Raw genomic sequence first — 16,582 nt, forward strand, 5'->3', positions numbered from 1 at the left:
TCACACAAGGTATTTTGTACAATTTTATTCTCTTCTTCATATTCAATTTTTTTAGAAAACAGTTTCCACTTTTCTCAAGGAAATTTTGAAAACACCAAACTAGTGTTTTTATTTTTATTTTTTCCCATGTTTTGAAGTTAATTTTCAAGAAATTGAAAATAGAAAAACACTGACCGGATATGTTTTTAGACTTGATTTCTACTTTCTTTGAAAATGAAACAGAAGGAAATCAAAATACATAGGATCTAAGTTTTTGATTTTCCTCTTATTTATTATTATCTTTTAAAACATAAACATATTTGTTAGCATGTATAGGCATAAATGGAGGTTGATGTATATCAGTAGTGGTAATTTCAGAATTAAAAACATGAATAATAACATTGTAGGTCATTGGAATAATTAACAAGTTCATTTCTATTTTTCTTTCTTTCTCTGTTGAAAGTTAAATCGGAGAAACTCAGGTTTTGTCTACACATTTTTTTGAGTAGTGAATTATTGTTTTTGTTTTTCTTTCAATTTTTTTTATTTTTTTTATTTTTTTAATAGGCAAAGGGAAAAGAGATGGGAGTAGCATAAATTATAATAGCAAGTCGTGAGAAGGCTGCCATATAAACATTTAATATGATCACTTTCAAAATCAGTTGAATAGGGTAATAGCTATTCGCAAACTTTGGCAGACATTGGTACGCTACCAGTTGGCAGTGGTGGTGATTGTTTTTAACAATGGTGGTGTATATGGTGGCGATCGGAGAAACCCTGAAGAGATTACAGGACCTTACAAAGATGATCCAGCACCCACTTCTTTCGTTCCAGGTGCAGCATATCATGTTCTAATTGAAGCCTTTGGAGGCAGGGGTTATCTTGTTGGGACACCTGATGAACTAAAGTCTGCCCTTGCCGAATCTTTTTCTTTAAGGAAACCGGTTGTGATAAATGTTACAATTGATAGGCTTTTTGCGCATTTTTTAAACTATCTTCATCCTGAGATGACAAGTTTGAAGGCAAAATTATGGATAAGAAAGACACTGCCAACAACTCAGCCCTATTTGAGATTATCGTAGGAGGGAGGTGGCTGGTGTGGGAACAATTCAGCCCAGAATTTTTATTTACTATCGGAGGAGGGAGGTGGCTGGTGTGACAACAACTCAGCCCTATTTTTTTATTTACTATTTAACCCTGAATTTTTTTATCAAATTTCAATGAAATTTATTTTTGTTTTTTCTCCTCCTACACATCAGCGAACTTTGTAATCACTGCAAGGATCTCAAAAGCAAGAGAAAACCCTTACCTCTCTTCCTCATAAGAAACTGTGAGGGCAAAGTCTCTCTGGTAAGACTATTGTTTCTTGTTTTGTGCTCTTCATAGGTGAAGAAGAAGAGAAGGAAAAAAAAAAAAAAATGATAAAGAGGCGATTCTACAGGATAGAACATGTTGATGGCAATGATGATGCTTCTGTTTCGTCTTCGGACTCCAAAATAGAAGCGGAAGCTGAAGCAGAAGAAGAGACCTCTGCTGAGGAAGCCTCTGAAAATGATGTTAAAGGCCACAATGAATCTTCTACCTCTTCTGGTTTGTATATTTATTATTAGATATTATGGGTTGTTGAACATTTGGTGATTTAAAGCTACAATTATTATGGGTTGTTGAATATTTGGTGATTTAAAGGTACAAATACTGGGTTGTATCTATTTGTCGTTTTAAATTGGTTTGTGGTGGTAGATGATTATGATCCTCCTTCATTGTTTGGTGGGTTGGGTTGAGCACAATTGGATTTGATTTTGGAATTTGAAAATCGTGTTCCAAGTATTTAGAGTAGATTTTGCTGATTGTTTTTGGAATTTAAAAGAAATTTCAGTTTCACTGACATCCGAACCAAGGAACTTTTGCATTATTTTTGGACTATATGGAATTTATTTGGGTTAGATTTACTTTACCAAAAAGTTGAGAAAAATTCAGAAATATGAGAACCTTTGAGGAATTTTTTTTTCTTTTTTTTTTTTTTGAAAATTTAATAACCCAAATAAGGGATGTCACGGAGAGAGATTTCAGTTTCAAATTCTGAACTGTAATGCTTCAAATTCAAACTAGATGGGCATGACATAGGGTTAGATGTGATTAATTGAGTTGACACTGGTGTTCTTTTGTTGGTAAGCAGTAAAAGGAAATATCTGTGGAAAGGATTCAGGATGCTGCTGTTTTTCATCCATTTGCTGAAGCTGCTTATACGGTATTATGATAAACGAAGGTTCTTGAATTAGCACTTCTTTAGCTTATAATGGTGTTTTATAAATTTTAAGGTGTGTATGATACAGGGTCCACTGCTTGATTTTGGAAGAAATCCCATCTTATTTCCTTGCATTTGGATCTATAGGCAAGGGATTCTAGGTCCCTGGACTCACAATAGGTAGTTAATTTATAGGCATCTTTCTTTATGTGCATGTATTCCATATCTGATACTAATCTAGAGCCAACTACATTTAATTTAGTTGAGATTTAAAGCTTTCTTAAGTTAATTTGGGTTTACTATTTTTTTTAACTCTTTTTTTAGGCAACCTGTACTTCAGGGTGATAACTGGTGGCGAGGTCATGCAGAGGCCTTTCTGAAAAATGTTCGTTTATCCCCAGATGTACTTGAGTTTATTCCAAAAGTCTCTTAATATCCTATGTGAAGAAATAGAGAAAGAAAAACTAATTCTATTTTTCATTTCTTGAATAGAGAAGAAAATACACTACTATATATAATGGAGTGGCTGAAAATACCACCCCATTATTCATGGGATATAGCTACAAACCTATCAAGAAAGACTCACTAATTTCAGGAAACAAAGTGCCTTTGAGATTGGGTAACATGTTGCCAGAATCTCATTATAGAAAATACCAAACAAAGTCAACTAGTCAACTAATTTACAGCTGTAAAACTCTTAGAAATCAGATATAACTGAAAGATTTCCATATTTCCCCTCAAGCTTGGTTGTAGATGTTGATCAAGCACAATTTGGTATAAAATTTTCAAAGTTGATTCTTGGTAAAGCTTTGGTGGGGATATCTATTATTTGAAGGCATGTTGGTGTGTATGCCAACTGAATTATCCCTTCCTCTATTTTTTCTTTTATGAAGTGATGATCTATCTCCATATGTGATGAGGGAAAGCCTTTTAAAGTTTATTCAAGGGGGAAAGGGAAGACCTAAGTAAACTTTAAGTAGGATTTATATTAATTAGAATTGAATTAGGATTGGTATTTGTTGAAGTCTAATTAGGATTAGCTAGTTGAGTTATAATATAATTAGAATTTGAGTCATGATAGGTTATTAGAGTCCTAGTAGACTTTGGATGTTATAATTAGAATTAGAATCATAATAGGTTATTAGAGTCCTAGTAAATTTTGGATTTCTTAGAGAAGCCTATAAATAGGCTAATCAATGTAAATCAAAGGGATGATTGATATTAATAATATTATGTTTTCTTTTATTGCAAGGTTGCAACCCTCAATGGTGAGACTCCATTGATTTTCGTCTAGGTGAGACTCCTAGAAGGCCTTAGTGAGACTATAACATTTTTGATCTTTTCTTCGTTATTTTTTCTTTCTCTCCATTTCTTATCTTATATTTTTCTCTACCATAAAATTTATTCATTGTTCCTCTCCTTACACCCTAAAAATAAAACCCTAGCCCACCTACCCTTGAGTGTAGGCAACCATCCTAAGGTTGTCCTACGTCGATATGTTTTGTCCTGTCATGATGAATTGGGTTCTTGGCAATGTTTATGACAGACTGTCTATCTCGGAATGTCTTCATAGGTTTTTCAATTGAGATCCTCAATTCTCTTAGTACCCTACTCAGCCATATTCCTTCACAAATGTCATGTGCCATGACTCTAAACTTAGATTATGCACTACTTTTTGACATGACAAATTGTTTCTTGCTTCACCATGTAACCAAATTTCCCAATACATACATACAAATATCCAAATGTTAATCTACGGTCAGTTATTAATCTGGCCTAATCACCATGTCTAAAGATTTTAGTATCTTTGCTCGATGTTTGCTTGAAGTATAGGCCCTTCCCTAGTGTCATCTTTAGGTATCTTAGGATTTGATGCACAACCTCCATGTGTTCTTTGGTTGGATTGTTCATAAACTGACTTACCACATTAATAGAGAAACTGATATCAAGTCTAGTTTGAGAAAGATATATGAAGTTTTGCACTAATCTTTGGTATCTACCTTTGTCTACTAGTGCACTGTCTTCTTTAGCTCCTATTTAGTTGTTGAATCCATCGAAGTATCAACAGAGTTGCATTCGAGCATCCCTGTTTCCTTTAGTAAGATATACTTTCATTTAGAAACAAAAATACCCTTTCTTGATCAGGCAACTTCCCTATTAAGGAAGTATTTGAGATTGCCCAAGTCCTTGATTTTAAACTCTTTAGCTACAAAACCCGTAAGTTTGCTTATTTCCTCCTCATAGTCCCCTGATGGAATGATGCCATCTACATTCACGATGAGAATAACTATTTTTCCTTTGGGTGAGTGTTTAACAGATAAGATGTGGTTTGTCTGACCCTGAGAATACTCATATCTGTTTACTGCCTTTGTAAACCTATCAAACCAAGCTCTTAGGGATTGTTTAAGACCATATGACTTTTTGAGCTTACACACTTTGTCGACAAGAGTCAGGAGGAATTTCCATATATACGTCTTCTTCTAGATCTCAATTAAGGAAAACATTCTTTACATCTACTTGATAAAGAAGCTAATCTAAGTCTTTTATCAACGATAAGAATACCCAGATTGTATTGAGTTTGGCTACTAGGGCAAATGTCTACTGGTAGTCAATTACATAGGACTGAGTGAACACCTTAGCAACAAGTTGAGGCTTGAACTTGTCCAAACTTTCATCTGCCTTACAACTGTGAATATCCATTTACATCTCATTAGATGTTTTCTAGTTGGTAAATTTGAGATTTCCCAAGTTCTATTTTTCTCTAGTGCACGAATCTCTCCCCAAATGGTGACTTTCCATTTTGATAACGTTAAAGCTTCTTGGATAGTGTTAGGAATTTGGATTTTGTTGAGATTGTAAACAAAGGCAAAAAAAAAGAAAGAAAAAAACTAGGTGATAACCCTTTATAAGAGACAAAATTATAGATTGGGTGACTTGTACACGATCTCACACCTTTCCTGAAGGCAATAAGATGATTAAGATCATCATTAGAAAGCTCAATATTAGAAGATTCAAAACTAGTGTTACTTGGTGAAATTTCAATTGATCTTGAACTTGGATCAAACTCTTGGATTTGCTTGGGAAGTGTTCATTGCTCTATACCCTCTTGAGTCTTTTTTCTCCTTGAAAAGACAATAAGCTCACTATTTTCTATAGGTTCGAGTGGACTTTGGATGTTGTTAAGGACTTAAGGGACCTGGTAAGGGATTTTGAGGTTTGGCTTGAGGGATTTCCAATCGAGGACTTGGAGTAGGAACAAAAGCCCTTAGTGATTCAGTTTGGGGGACTTGAGAACTAGGATCGGTATATGAATTTAAAGGACTTTGAGACGAGTTTGCAATATTGGCTTCAATATCCCAAAGTTGGTATTCCCGTGTGTAATTCATCCCTTGAATATCAAATTTGGGATAGTAAGGTTGTTGTTCATAGAAATGTGACATCCATGGAGTTATAGTATCTTTTTGTGACTGGTGAATAGCACTTGTACCCCTTTTGATTTGGAGAGTACCCAATGAATATGCACTTGATTGCTTTGGGATCAAGTTCTTCTCAGAGCACCCGAACACTTTAATAGGAATGGTGGAAATAATTTGAGTTCTAGGATATGGATTGAGAAGAACTTTGCAAGGTGTTTGGAAGTTTAGAACTCAAGAGGGCATTCTATTTATAAGATAAATTGCCGTAAGAAATGCCTCACCCTAAAAATATTTTGGAATATGTGTGCATTAGTGATCTAGTAACGTCTAGAAGATGTCTATTTTTTCTCTTAGCAGCCCCATTTTGTTGAGGAGTATCTACACAAGAACTTTGATGTACTATGCCCTGACTTGAGAGATAATAACCAAGGATTGGTTTTAATTACTCTTTTGCGTTGTCAATTCTTAACACTCGTATTTTGGCTTGGAGTTGAGCATGAATCATATTCTTGAAATTTTAAAATCTAACTAGCTTCTTATTTTTCTTCCATGAGAAATAGTCATGTAATCCTAGTGTGATCATCAACAAAAGATATAAACCATTGAGTTCCGGTGATGTTTTTTATTTTAGATGGCCCCCGCACATCACTATGAATCATTGAGAAAGAATAAGACACTCTATATGGTTAATTGGGATAGGAATTATGGATATGCTTGGAAAATTGAAAATTTTCACACTGAAAAAATTTTGGACTTTGTATTATTGAATAATGGAGAGAAAAGTTTCTCAAGGTATAAGAAATTAGGGGAACAAACACTCTAAAATTTCTACTGCACTATCATTATTAGAATTATCAACCGAAAAAGAACTTTTATGAAACAAACTTTTTGATGCAACATAATCTGCCTTGTGAGCTTGTTCTTCAAGCGAATCATCAACTTTGAGGAGATGAGCCCTAAACACATCTCAGCACTGCCAATCGTCTTTCCCAAATCCAAGTTCTGAAATTCACAAGAGTTTAGGAAAAATTTAGTAACATAATTGAGTTCTCAAGTGAGTTTCCTAATAGACGATAGATTACAATCTAAATTTGGAACTAAGAGAACAGAATCCAGGTTTAGGTTCTTTGAAATAACAATAGAGTTTGTATCAGCCACCTTTGAGAGAGATCCATCTACTATCATGACAGTAAAATTTTCATGGCATGGGCTATATTTATGGAAAATATTAGCATTTCCAGTCATATGGTCCGATGCTCTTGAGTCCACAATCCATAGACTCATCTTCTCTCTTTTAACATTCAAGGCATTTAAAAAATTACCTTTCTGTGCCAAGGCCCTGGTTCCAATCATAGAAGTGACATGAGCTTGTTGTGACTGGCCGAACATTTTTTGCAGAAGTTCTAGCTGTTCTTTGCTGAAAAGACTAGGTTTGAATGGTGTCGAGTTCTCATCAATTTGCTGGTTTATCATGAATCTTGTAGCAGGTTTCTTTGATGTGTCTAGGTCTGCGATAGTGATTACACCGTGATCTTCCTTTCTTTTGTCAATTTTCATTGCTATGGTGTTCAATCCCTAGAGCAGCAAGGGCAGAATTTTCTATGGTAGGTGTCACATTTTGTGATGCCATCATTACCTTTTTTCGGCTCTCTTCTCTGCAGATTCTGAGAAATCTTCTCGGATATTTGGTGGAGGCTTCGATCCCAACACCCTCGAACTTGAATATTCTTCTCTGTTCGATGATCTTCATGTACTTGATTCCATCTTTTGGGCAGTTCCAATCATGTTCTTTGAATATGTCCAACTGTTGCCAGTGACATATGAGTGTGCTGTAGTATTGAGCGATGGACATGATCATATAGAATACTTTCAACTTAAATAATTTTAATGTATTTTCATTGCTGGAGTAGGTCTCTTTAGTTGCATCCCATATTCCTTCACAGTTCCATAGAGCAGAAAGTTTTCTTCTATATCATTGATCATGGAGTTGATAAACCAGGAAATGACCATGTTATTCTCTGACTTCCATGATTTAAATTTCAGATCTTCCTTCTTGGGAAGAACTGCAGCCCCTGTGAGATGATCATCTTTCACTTTTCCACAGATGGACATCATGAGATATTGGGACCACTGGAGATAGTTGTGCCCATTCAGTTTGTGCCCTGTAATGGGAAGAAGATTGCCATCTGATCCTCCATTGTTGTTTGAGACAACAGCTGGATGATTGGAGGTGACTTTGAAGGTTAAGCTTTGCCTTTTTGTGGCCATTCAGTATTTTGTCATTCAAAAAACTAAGGTTTCAGAGGAGGCTTTGATACAGGAAGAAATGTGAGAAGGAAAAAGCGATTCTATTTTTAATAGAGAAGAAAACACAATGCTATAAAAAATGGAGTGGCTGAAAATAGCATCCCATTATTCATGGGATACAACTACTAACTTACCTAGAAAGACCCACTAATTTTAGGAAACAAACTGCCTATGAGATCGGGTAACATGCTTCCCAAATCTCCTTATTATATAAAATACCAAACAGAGTCGACTAGTCAACTAATTTACAGCAGTAAAACTCCTAGAAATCAGACCGATAACTGAGATTTCCACACTATGAAAGCAAAGAATAAGTTACATATGGGTTGTAAACCTAAACTTAAAATTCATTAGTCAAGGAAATGATAATGTGAAAATTGCTCATTGTACCAGTTATTATTGCATACTCTAAACAAATTCCAGGGCTTAAGCATGTATCATATGTGCTGTGCTTAAATATCAACTGCAGTGCACATAACATGCTTAATTTCTTTTAGTTTTAAATGAGGAGCTTTTTCTATCATCATAATAAATAATCTTGTACTATGTATGTCTTGTGCATGTCTTTGTATTATCTATGTATTTTGTAAGTATGAGATATCAAAGCAATGTCAAAGTATAATATCGTGAAAGAGGTGGAAACATTAAGATCCAAGAAAATGTATACTTGAAATACAAAATCCAAGTTGAATTTGATTATCCATAGAAGTGTATGTATGTATGGATGGATGGATGGATGGATGGATGGATGCATATCTATCTATCTATCTATCTATCTATCTCTGTGTGTGTGTGTGTGTGAGTATAACTATCTCTCTATCTCTGTTTTCTCCTATCTCTGTGTTATATCATATATTCATGTAGCTCCAAACTACAGCATTTTCTTTGTTTCCCCAAGGCTGTTTTTATAAACCTAGCTAATGATAACTTGGCAATTTTTATGAGTATTTTGCATATAAGTACTGCTTTGTCATTTAAATTTATGTTCATTAGTTGGAGGAAGGATGACAAGTTATGATTGTGCCACTTGATACACAAATTCATACCCAGTTGGATGACTTGGTCTGGACTCTAGAGATCTGTTAAACCAGCACAATAACATTTCTAAAGATTCATAGAGTCCATTGATGCCTGCAGAACGTGTCTCAGTGAATACAGATGATTCTTCTAGCACTTACTATGAAATGAATAACTTCTATGCTGCTAGGTTTGGAAATCAGCAGAGGACTGATTGTGTTCTTGATAGGAGTCATCTATCATGGTAGAAATTCCAGAGTTTCTTGGAAGTCTCAAACCTGGGGAATTTGCAGATTTTGTGAACGAGAGGTTGGATTTCCAAGTTCTATCAAGCTCCTGAAGAGAGGGATAAATTAGTACTAGTTCCCTTAAAGGGAGGGTCTGGTAGGAGCAGCTACAAGTCTTTTCAGCAAAGAAAGGGTAAGCCCCCAAATTCAAAAATTGGAGAAAAATGAAAAAGAAAAGTTATTCTGTTTAATTACATTCAAGTCATGTACCCAAGGTATCTAACTACTGAATTTCTGTTACCTAAGACCAAGGAATGACTTGTTGGAGATGGATGAACTGCTGGTTGCAAACTTGCAAGTATATCAGTGATTTGAGAACAAGCATACAAGATGTGTTGTTTTTATACACTTTTGGACCTATGGAATAGGAATATTGCAAGAACCAACTGCAATACTCAGGCTTCAAATGGCTGACATATTCTGGCGAAATTAATAACTTGTGAGTGTGTTCAAGAATAAGGATTATCTTGAGGAAATTATTGGAATCAATAATCTTAGTGTACAGAATTAGAGCTTGGTTGAAACTTTGGAAACTAGTGGACTCAATTTAATTGGAGCTTGAGGAGTGGAGATGTAGGCTTGGTTGGGGCCAAACTTTATAAACCTTGTATTTGCAACTCTCTTCCATTCTCATAATTTAATTTATTGTCCATTTAATTGCTTATCGTCACTAGTTATAATCATTTGCATTAATTTTGCTAAAAATTGGTTAAAATTGATCATCACTCAATTCACCTGGCCCCTCCCCTTTGACGATTAACCTAGGTAGACTAGCTTAGCTTCACAATCACTAATGTGTCCAAGTGGATGAGCCTTCTAGTTCAATAAGCCTTGCAGTTGGTACTCAGAAGATGATGTGCTGGGAAAACAATTAGTTGTCTTGTGGAACACTGACAATATGCTCATGTAATAAGGAAGGCTTATCAAATGACAAGGAGGGCTTCTCCAACGACAAGGAAGACTTCTTGAATGACAAGCAAAGTTTCTCATATGACAAGGAAGACTTCTAGGTAGTGTGAAGAACTATTATGAGAAATTGATTAAAAGTTGCCAGAATTGCATCTTTCACAGTTGGTGAAAACTGCCAAATGGTTGATCATGAAATTTTCCAGGATGCAGATCATTGCCACATTCAATTTATCAGTTGTTCAAGGGAGCCAAACTTCTTTGTCCCAGACCTATGAGCTCAACTTGGTAAACTTCTCAAGTTGCATTTCAAAAGTGTCCCTAGAAGGGAGATTTTGAGGCCATCATGTGTTTCAATTTTCAAGTAACACAGGAAAATAAAAAATCATTTCCCAGTAGATCATTTTACAAGGACATGAACTAGAACCCTCCTCCAAAACCATCTTGCCATTTACTACCCCGAATCATATTGCTTGGTGTCTGCAACTAGACTTGTTTAGCTAATGTTGTCAGCTGCATAATTCAATTGATCATCATTCTGAAAAAATCTAGATTTTTAGCATATGGAGGACTTAAAGCTTCTGCATTGCCGTCATCCATTAAAGTAAATGATTAGATATCTTCTTCTACTTCCTGTGTATTTCCTTGTTTACTCTTTTCATCCTCCACAGATACACAAAGTTACATTTATGACTCGATAGGAAAAGCAAAACAAGTGAATTTTTTATACTCTTGCTTTTCAGTGAAATGAAGAGTTTATGGCTGTAAACCTGCCAAGATAAACTTTGATTGCTGCAGTTCAGCCTTGGTATGAGCTTGTTTTGGTAACCCTCGAGCTCAAGTGAGCAGTTTTTGCAGGCTTCAAGTCATCTTGGGCTCATTCTACATCACCAGTTGCAATGTAGCGTTATTGTAGTTCAATAGGAGGCTCAATATCTCAAAACTGAATGTGAAGATAGCCTGCAACTCAAAATTGAACCCATTTGTAGACACACCAATGAGATCATATTGTGGAGGACAGAAGTTCATAAATCCTTTCAGAAAGATAAATAAGTAATCGGTTAATCAGTTTCCACTTTTCACATAGCAAACCTCAACTAGCATCATTATTTATTCACTGCTGAATATAGATATCTGTCTGAATAACTGTCTCTCCATCTCTAAAGAGCACTAAAAATCAATCAGAATCTCTATCCTATTAACATGATTTATGTGTATTTAATGCTTTGGATCAATAACAAGAAAATTTCACAAAGCAGCTAGCAAAATTTACCTATTCAGGCTTCAGAGTTGTCTACAAAGAGTATCTTCTCTGGATGGAAAGGTCCATACTCGCTGTGTAGAATTTTGCTTTTCCATCTCATTCGATCTGTGATGCCTTTTACTTTCACAATGATGTCAATGTGATCTCTGATTATAGCAGCCCCTTCAGGACGAAGAATTCGGTACATCTCAAAGAGAATATCAAGAATGTCACATCTGTATGAGGCACAAGAACAATAGAAGTTTTATGTTCGGGTTTCTTTGTTGGAATCTATATAATGAAAAGATCATTCTACTGCCCAAATAAATGAGCTTCACCATGGAGATTGTGACAAGGAAACATATGAAAAAGGACAAGTTCTTGAATTGTTCTGTCCATTTACCTGATTAAAATGGTTTTGAACTTTAACTTTCCCTAATATCACAAGAATTCACAGCACATTTTCCTACATCTAGCTCTAGAGCAACTTTGGAAAATTTCAAGGCAAACTGTAACTTTAGTGAAAGAGTACAGTTTTTCATAAGGAAAGCTTAGCAAATACTCTGCACAGTTTAAGAAAAACATCATCTAAATGGTCTTACTCTGGAGGCCATTTAAAATTCAAAAGATAATAACAACCTTAGCATATCCTAGACCATTGAAATCTTTCAAGGCTGTTAACAACTTTAATCTGGAAGTTCACATTTCCAGTTTTGAATAGAACACGGGTTTTGTCAAATTTGAATAAAGGGTGCATCAACAAATAAAAAGTTCAATACTAAAGCAGGACCCAACAGAAGTTTAGGAAGACGGATAGTTCCATGAGATACTTGCTGGCTTTCTGTAGCCCTGAAAGTTTCCTGAAATAACTTCTCTTTGTTACAGGAAAAAGGACAAGAAGACAGCCAATGGTGAGCATCATTGTTGAAATAGCATGAAGTGAAAACTTACTTGCCCATGTACATGCTGAAGACTCCATGAGCATGTATCAAATCATATGTTCGAGGATATGTTGAGAAGGCCTCACACCTGCAAGCAAGTATTGATGTACTCTCAATATTTTCACCCTTAAAAACAAATAGAAGAAGGCATAAATCATTTCCAAACTCGATTTAATTCATAAATTGACAGCAACAGCCACAAAGGTACTTTAATAGGTCAAAGTATTGCACGGTTCTTTGTAAACTACAAGAATACATGTTACAAGTCTTACCAGTTCATGTAAGTTCCAATGAGGCCACGCTCATAGACAATCCCAAGAGTGTTGTTTTGTGCATCAAAAGGAACAACATTCATAACCCAAACTTGTTGCTTAGAAATTGCAGCTGCAAAACCACCTAGGCCTGCATTCATATCCATGATATTTCTATATTTACCTGCACCAAGAGATTTGAGAACACTTCCGTAGTATGAAACTCTTTTTATCCATATTTGATTGTCTTTATTAAAGGTATTGACAGTGGCTCCTCTAGTAACCCCATTTCTAATCCTGGGTGGAGCAGTATTCAACATTTTAGGCCATCTTTCAAGTGCACCTCCAGATATACTGCGGATGTCCGTCACTTTTGGAAGAGGAGTAATGCATGGATCCATCTCCTTATACCTGTTGGTGGTTTCATCAAGTAAAAAAGATACAAATATAAATTAGGAAACACCAAGCCTTTAAGCTGCACAATGACTAATATGGAATGACGAAACTCACCAACCCGCATCAGGGTCAGTTTCAGCACAGAAATGAGGAGACTTCCAAGCCTTCAACTTTTGGATGCAGTGGATATGATTAGTGGGCTTTCTCCATACTGCAATTGGTCCCCTCTCTGCAATCTTTTTCCAGCATAGCCGCCTCGCAAGATCTTCTAAACTGATTTGCTCCTTTTCCAAGTCCTGAGCCTTTCTCTCCCAACCCTTGTAGCTAGACTTCCAACTTATTGGTGGCCCAGACACTACCCAGTAGCCACCAGGACGCAAAACTCGGTCAATTTCCATCAGATATACTCCATCTAGACATTTTATGAAAAAGATAGTTAAAATAATATGGTCTTGAAATTGAGAAATCTGTGTGCTGAGAGGGGCATTTGGACATCTCATAGATAAGAAACAACTCGATTTTACTTGGTATCCAGACAATATATCATTCTATTCTGCTATGAGTTTCTCCTTACTGAACAACTCAGCTATAGAGAAATAACATATGTTTTAACCATTTTGCTTTTTAAGATAGTCTGATAAACACCACCAAGTTCAAGATTCCAGTATTGAGTACCGTAAGCAGTCCATGGCACAAGGCATCTGGAGCAGTGTGCCATATCAAAAGATCTTGATGGGTATGGTAATCTGTAGGTGCTTAGAATACCAAGCATGGCTGGAAGTCCTCTTTCCAAGGCGAACTGTACTTGAGCTTCATGTATATCCATTGGTGCAATTGACATTGTCAAGATGTTATAATCCATTAGAGAGGCTCCAAAGCTTGCAACCTGAGGACAATGTTAAAAGATTCCTTAATTTCTCGTTCAACTCAAAGTATGAGAATATCCAAATTCCTGGTTAACCATCATTGAACTCAAAGCAAGAGAATGCCCAAATTTCCCCTTAACCATTAAGATATTGCATATGATTCAATAACTCAGGACCATACACAACTGGTTATAAAAGCTTCCTTCTTAAAATTTTAACATTGAAAAACATAATGATATCATCTATTAGGTGGTAAATTTTAAATTTTGAATTTGGTAGGATTTGTTCTTGTTTGGGCTTCCTTTATCAACCAAGGAAAAAGGATCAAAAGCCTGTATCTAGGTATAGAAGATTTACTTAGGTATACATGAGCTTTTGCAACTGCAATTGAGATAGAATTAACAGAAAAGTTTCAAACTACATCTACAAGATAAAGCTATCTTCTGATATTACTTTTTAAGTTTTGTCTCAGGGCCATCATAGTTCAAAGTGAAACAGATTTAAAGAGCGTGACTTAACATTCATCATGGAACTAGACAATAAGAATCGGCTAAATTGTGTATCTTGATATCTTGCTTCTTATCAGAGAACCACAATATCTGAATGCATGGAGTGATGATATGAAACATGGACCAGTAACAAATAGGTCATGTCTTTATCTTCCTTGTGAGCTCATTGACATCAAATTCCAAACAAAGCAACAAATTCAGTAAAAGTTAACAAACTTGAGAGCAGAGGTACATTAACCACACAAGACGACAACAGCTCTCATTTCCAATTTTTTTTTTTTTTTTTCTTTTTCTTATAGTATCTGTTTCTTTTTACCCTTATCTTAACTATGATTTCAAACCCCACAAGAAGGTCCTATCCCATCCAAAAGGACCAAATTCAACAGCACAACAATATCAAATTTGTCTTTTATCATGACAACAAGCAGAAATTATGGCCAATTTGTTTGAGAGTAACATGAATGCCGGGAAGAACGGATATTGAGGTGACATCAGTGTGTTGTGTTGTTGAAATAATTGAATAACACAAAATAAATTTGGTGTGGACTACTGACTTATTTCACAGAAAAGCAGCTTCCAGAGTTGAATGTAGAGGCCTCCTTACTTCATTAGTAGAATTATAGAGTTTGTATCCAACTTTACAAGTACTCTAAGGCTCTATTCACATGGAGGTTCCATAGTACCAAAAAGAGCCCAAGTTGGAAAAAGATGAAAGAAGACAAAACCTAGATGATAATGCACCTTAGAGACTAACAATAAAAGATCGTTCACATTCACTATCTTTTAGTAATTCAATTTCTCAATGCCATTTGCCAAATTTAAAGTAAATGTCAAAACAAAGAAAACTAAAATTACCCACAGAACACAACAACTATCAGTTCTTTGTGGAGCTCTCTCTCTCTCTCTCTCTTTATATATATGATGTAAAGGACACATATGAAAAATGTTCATAGAATCTGTAATGTTCTCCTGTATTTTTCTTTCCTGAAGACCCCACCCACAGGAAAAAAATATTCGTCAAAATGGGGCCATTACTGATAAAAAGAATAGCATCCAGAAAGAATTAATATATTTAACAATAGAAGATGAAAAACCCTAATATAATTAGCCACTTACCACCATAACCATTTACAGTGGCCAATGTTTGATAAATGAAATAAAACAGGAAACTCCAGCTTAATTTTCAGTGAAAAACGAAGATTTTGGCTATCAAGTTAGTGCTGAGTACTGAATTTTGTTATCAAACAGGCACAATGAAACAACAAAACTCAGTCTAAACAAGAAATGAGATATAACCGGAACATAATATCAAACTCACCCCACATCCAACATCAAGAGCTGTTCTTATGTTCCCAGACTTCAATGGCACGACCCGCCTAATCTCATCCACATAGTCCTTCACCCCCTTTGGAAACGAAGTCCCACCGCCTGGAAAAACAAGCCGATCGCCTTCCACTCGAACCCAATTCTGGGATTTCTTGTACACAGACAACTTTGGGAAAGGCACGTTGTTGAACCATGCGTAGTCTCTACTTTTTGGCCACGGAAATGGCCTCCTGTACCCTTTAGGCCTAGGCACCAAGCACCTCAAGGCCTGGTGGCTCCCAGGGCAATGCCTCTCCCTATGGAAAAACTTAGTCACATTGAACTCCTTCGCTCTTGAAGGGTCTTGACATGGGCAGTAATGTGTGAAATTGCTGGGGCATAATTCAAAGAAACCCCCACTTTGTGAGCTTTCTTGGGGAAGAGGGAGAATGTGGTGAGCTTCAAAGTCTAGAACCAGTGAAGGTGAAGGGTGTTTAGGAGTTGAGGCATTTGAGGGGAAACAGTGCTGTGGGTGGGCCTGAATTGTGGAGAGTGTCGAACTGGGATTGCTGTAGGAGCCAAGAAAGTAGCAGGCACAGAATACAATGGCAACGAAGAAGACCTTGATTAAAGGTCTCCTGAGGAGGTTTGGAGTCGGTGGTGGGTGTTGCTGTGTAGCCATTTTTCTGTCGAATTCTGGATGAGCTTTGGACACTGCAAAGTGGCAGTGACCTATGGAAGCGTGGAGTCTGGATGACTTTTCTCCTGTGGCCCTCTTTCCTCCTTTTGTTTCTACCTTGACCTGTTTGGTAAGAAAGAATTTTTTTTTGTGTCTGCTACCTTCTTTTCTCTGCAACCTTTGAGATATTTATCTATTATCCTTTCTTTCTCACAAGAACAAGACAATGGAAAAT

General features: G+C 36.1%; 1 protein-coding gene and 1 long non-coding RNA gene across 5 annotated transcripts; one reads left to right on the forward strand and one right to left on the reverse strand.

Moving 5' to 3' along the window:
- Positions 1 to 322: 322 nt before the first annotated feature.
- Positions 323 to 2,358, forward strand: LOC132253852 (uncharacterized). 2 transcript variants are annotated; one of them, XR_009465756.1, is made up of 3 exons: positions 493 to 1,569; positions 2,156 to 2,227; positions 2,313 to 2,358. It is a non-coding gene; the product is annotated as an uncharacterized LOC132253852 (long non-coding RNA). The 2 variants fall into 2 exon arrangements; XR_009465757.1 differs by having other exon boundaries at positions 323 to 1,569; positions 2,156 to 2,358.
- Positions 2,359 to 6,378: 4,020 nt separating this feature from the next.
- On the reverse strand, positions 6,379 to 16,577 carry LOC104879421 (probable methyltransferase PMT19). 3 transcript variants are annotated; one of them, XR_002030125.2, is made up of 8 exons: positions 15,682 to 16,577; positions 13,664 to 13,874; positions 13,103 to 13,400; positions 12,614 to 13,003; positions 12,352 to 12,429; positions 11,431 to 11,636; positions 6,963 to 7,856; positions 6,379 to 6,642 (listed from the first exon to the last, which is right to left on the reverse strand). XR_002030125.2 is itself a non-coding variant. In XM_010652187.3 (7 exons), exons 1-6 carry the CDS (start codon positions 16,348 to 16,350, stop codon positions 11,435 to 11,437), a joined length of 1,848 nt encoding a protein of 615 aa, XP_010650489.1. In that variant the 5' UTR covers positions 16,351 to 16,577; the 3' UTR covers positions 10,720 to 11,039; positions 11,431 to 11,434. The 3 variants fall into 3 exon arrangements, 2 of the variants coding, with proteins under 2 accessions (XP_010650489.1, XP_010650488.1); XM_010652187.3 differs by lacking the exons at positions 6,379 to 6,642; positions 6,963 to 7,856 and adding an exon at positions 10,720 to 11,039; XM_010652186.3 differs by lacking the exons at positions 6,379 to 6,642; positions 6,963 to 7,856 and adding an exon at positions 10,720 to 11,117.
- Positions 16,578 to 16,582: the final 5 nt, after the last annotated feature.

This window comes from Vitis vinifera, chromosome 5 (genome assembly GCF_030704535.1).
Source record: "Vitis vinifera cultivar Pinot Noir 40024 chromosome 5, ASM3070453v1".
Taxonomy (NCBI): Eukaryota; Viridiplantae; Streptophyta; class Magnoliopsida; order Vitales; family Vitaceae; genus Vitis; species Vitis vinifera.

Coding starts and splice junctions, on each gene's coding strand:
- LOC104879421 (XM_010652187.3), bottom strand. CDS start 16,350: ATGGCTACACAGCAACACCCACCACCGACTCCAAACCTCCTCAGGAGA. Junction 13,875..15,681: donor CTCTTGATGTTGGATGTGGG/GTGAGTTTGATA, acceptor CATTGTCCTCAG/GTTGCAAGCTTTGGAGCCTC. Junction 11,637..12,351: donor TTCAGCATGTACATGGGCAA/GTAAGTTTTCAC, acceptor TGCCTCATACAG/ATGTGACATTCTTGATATTC.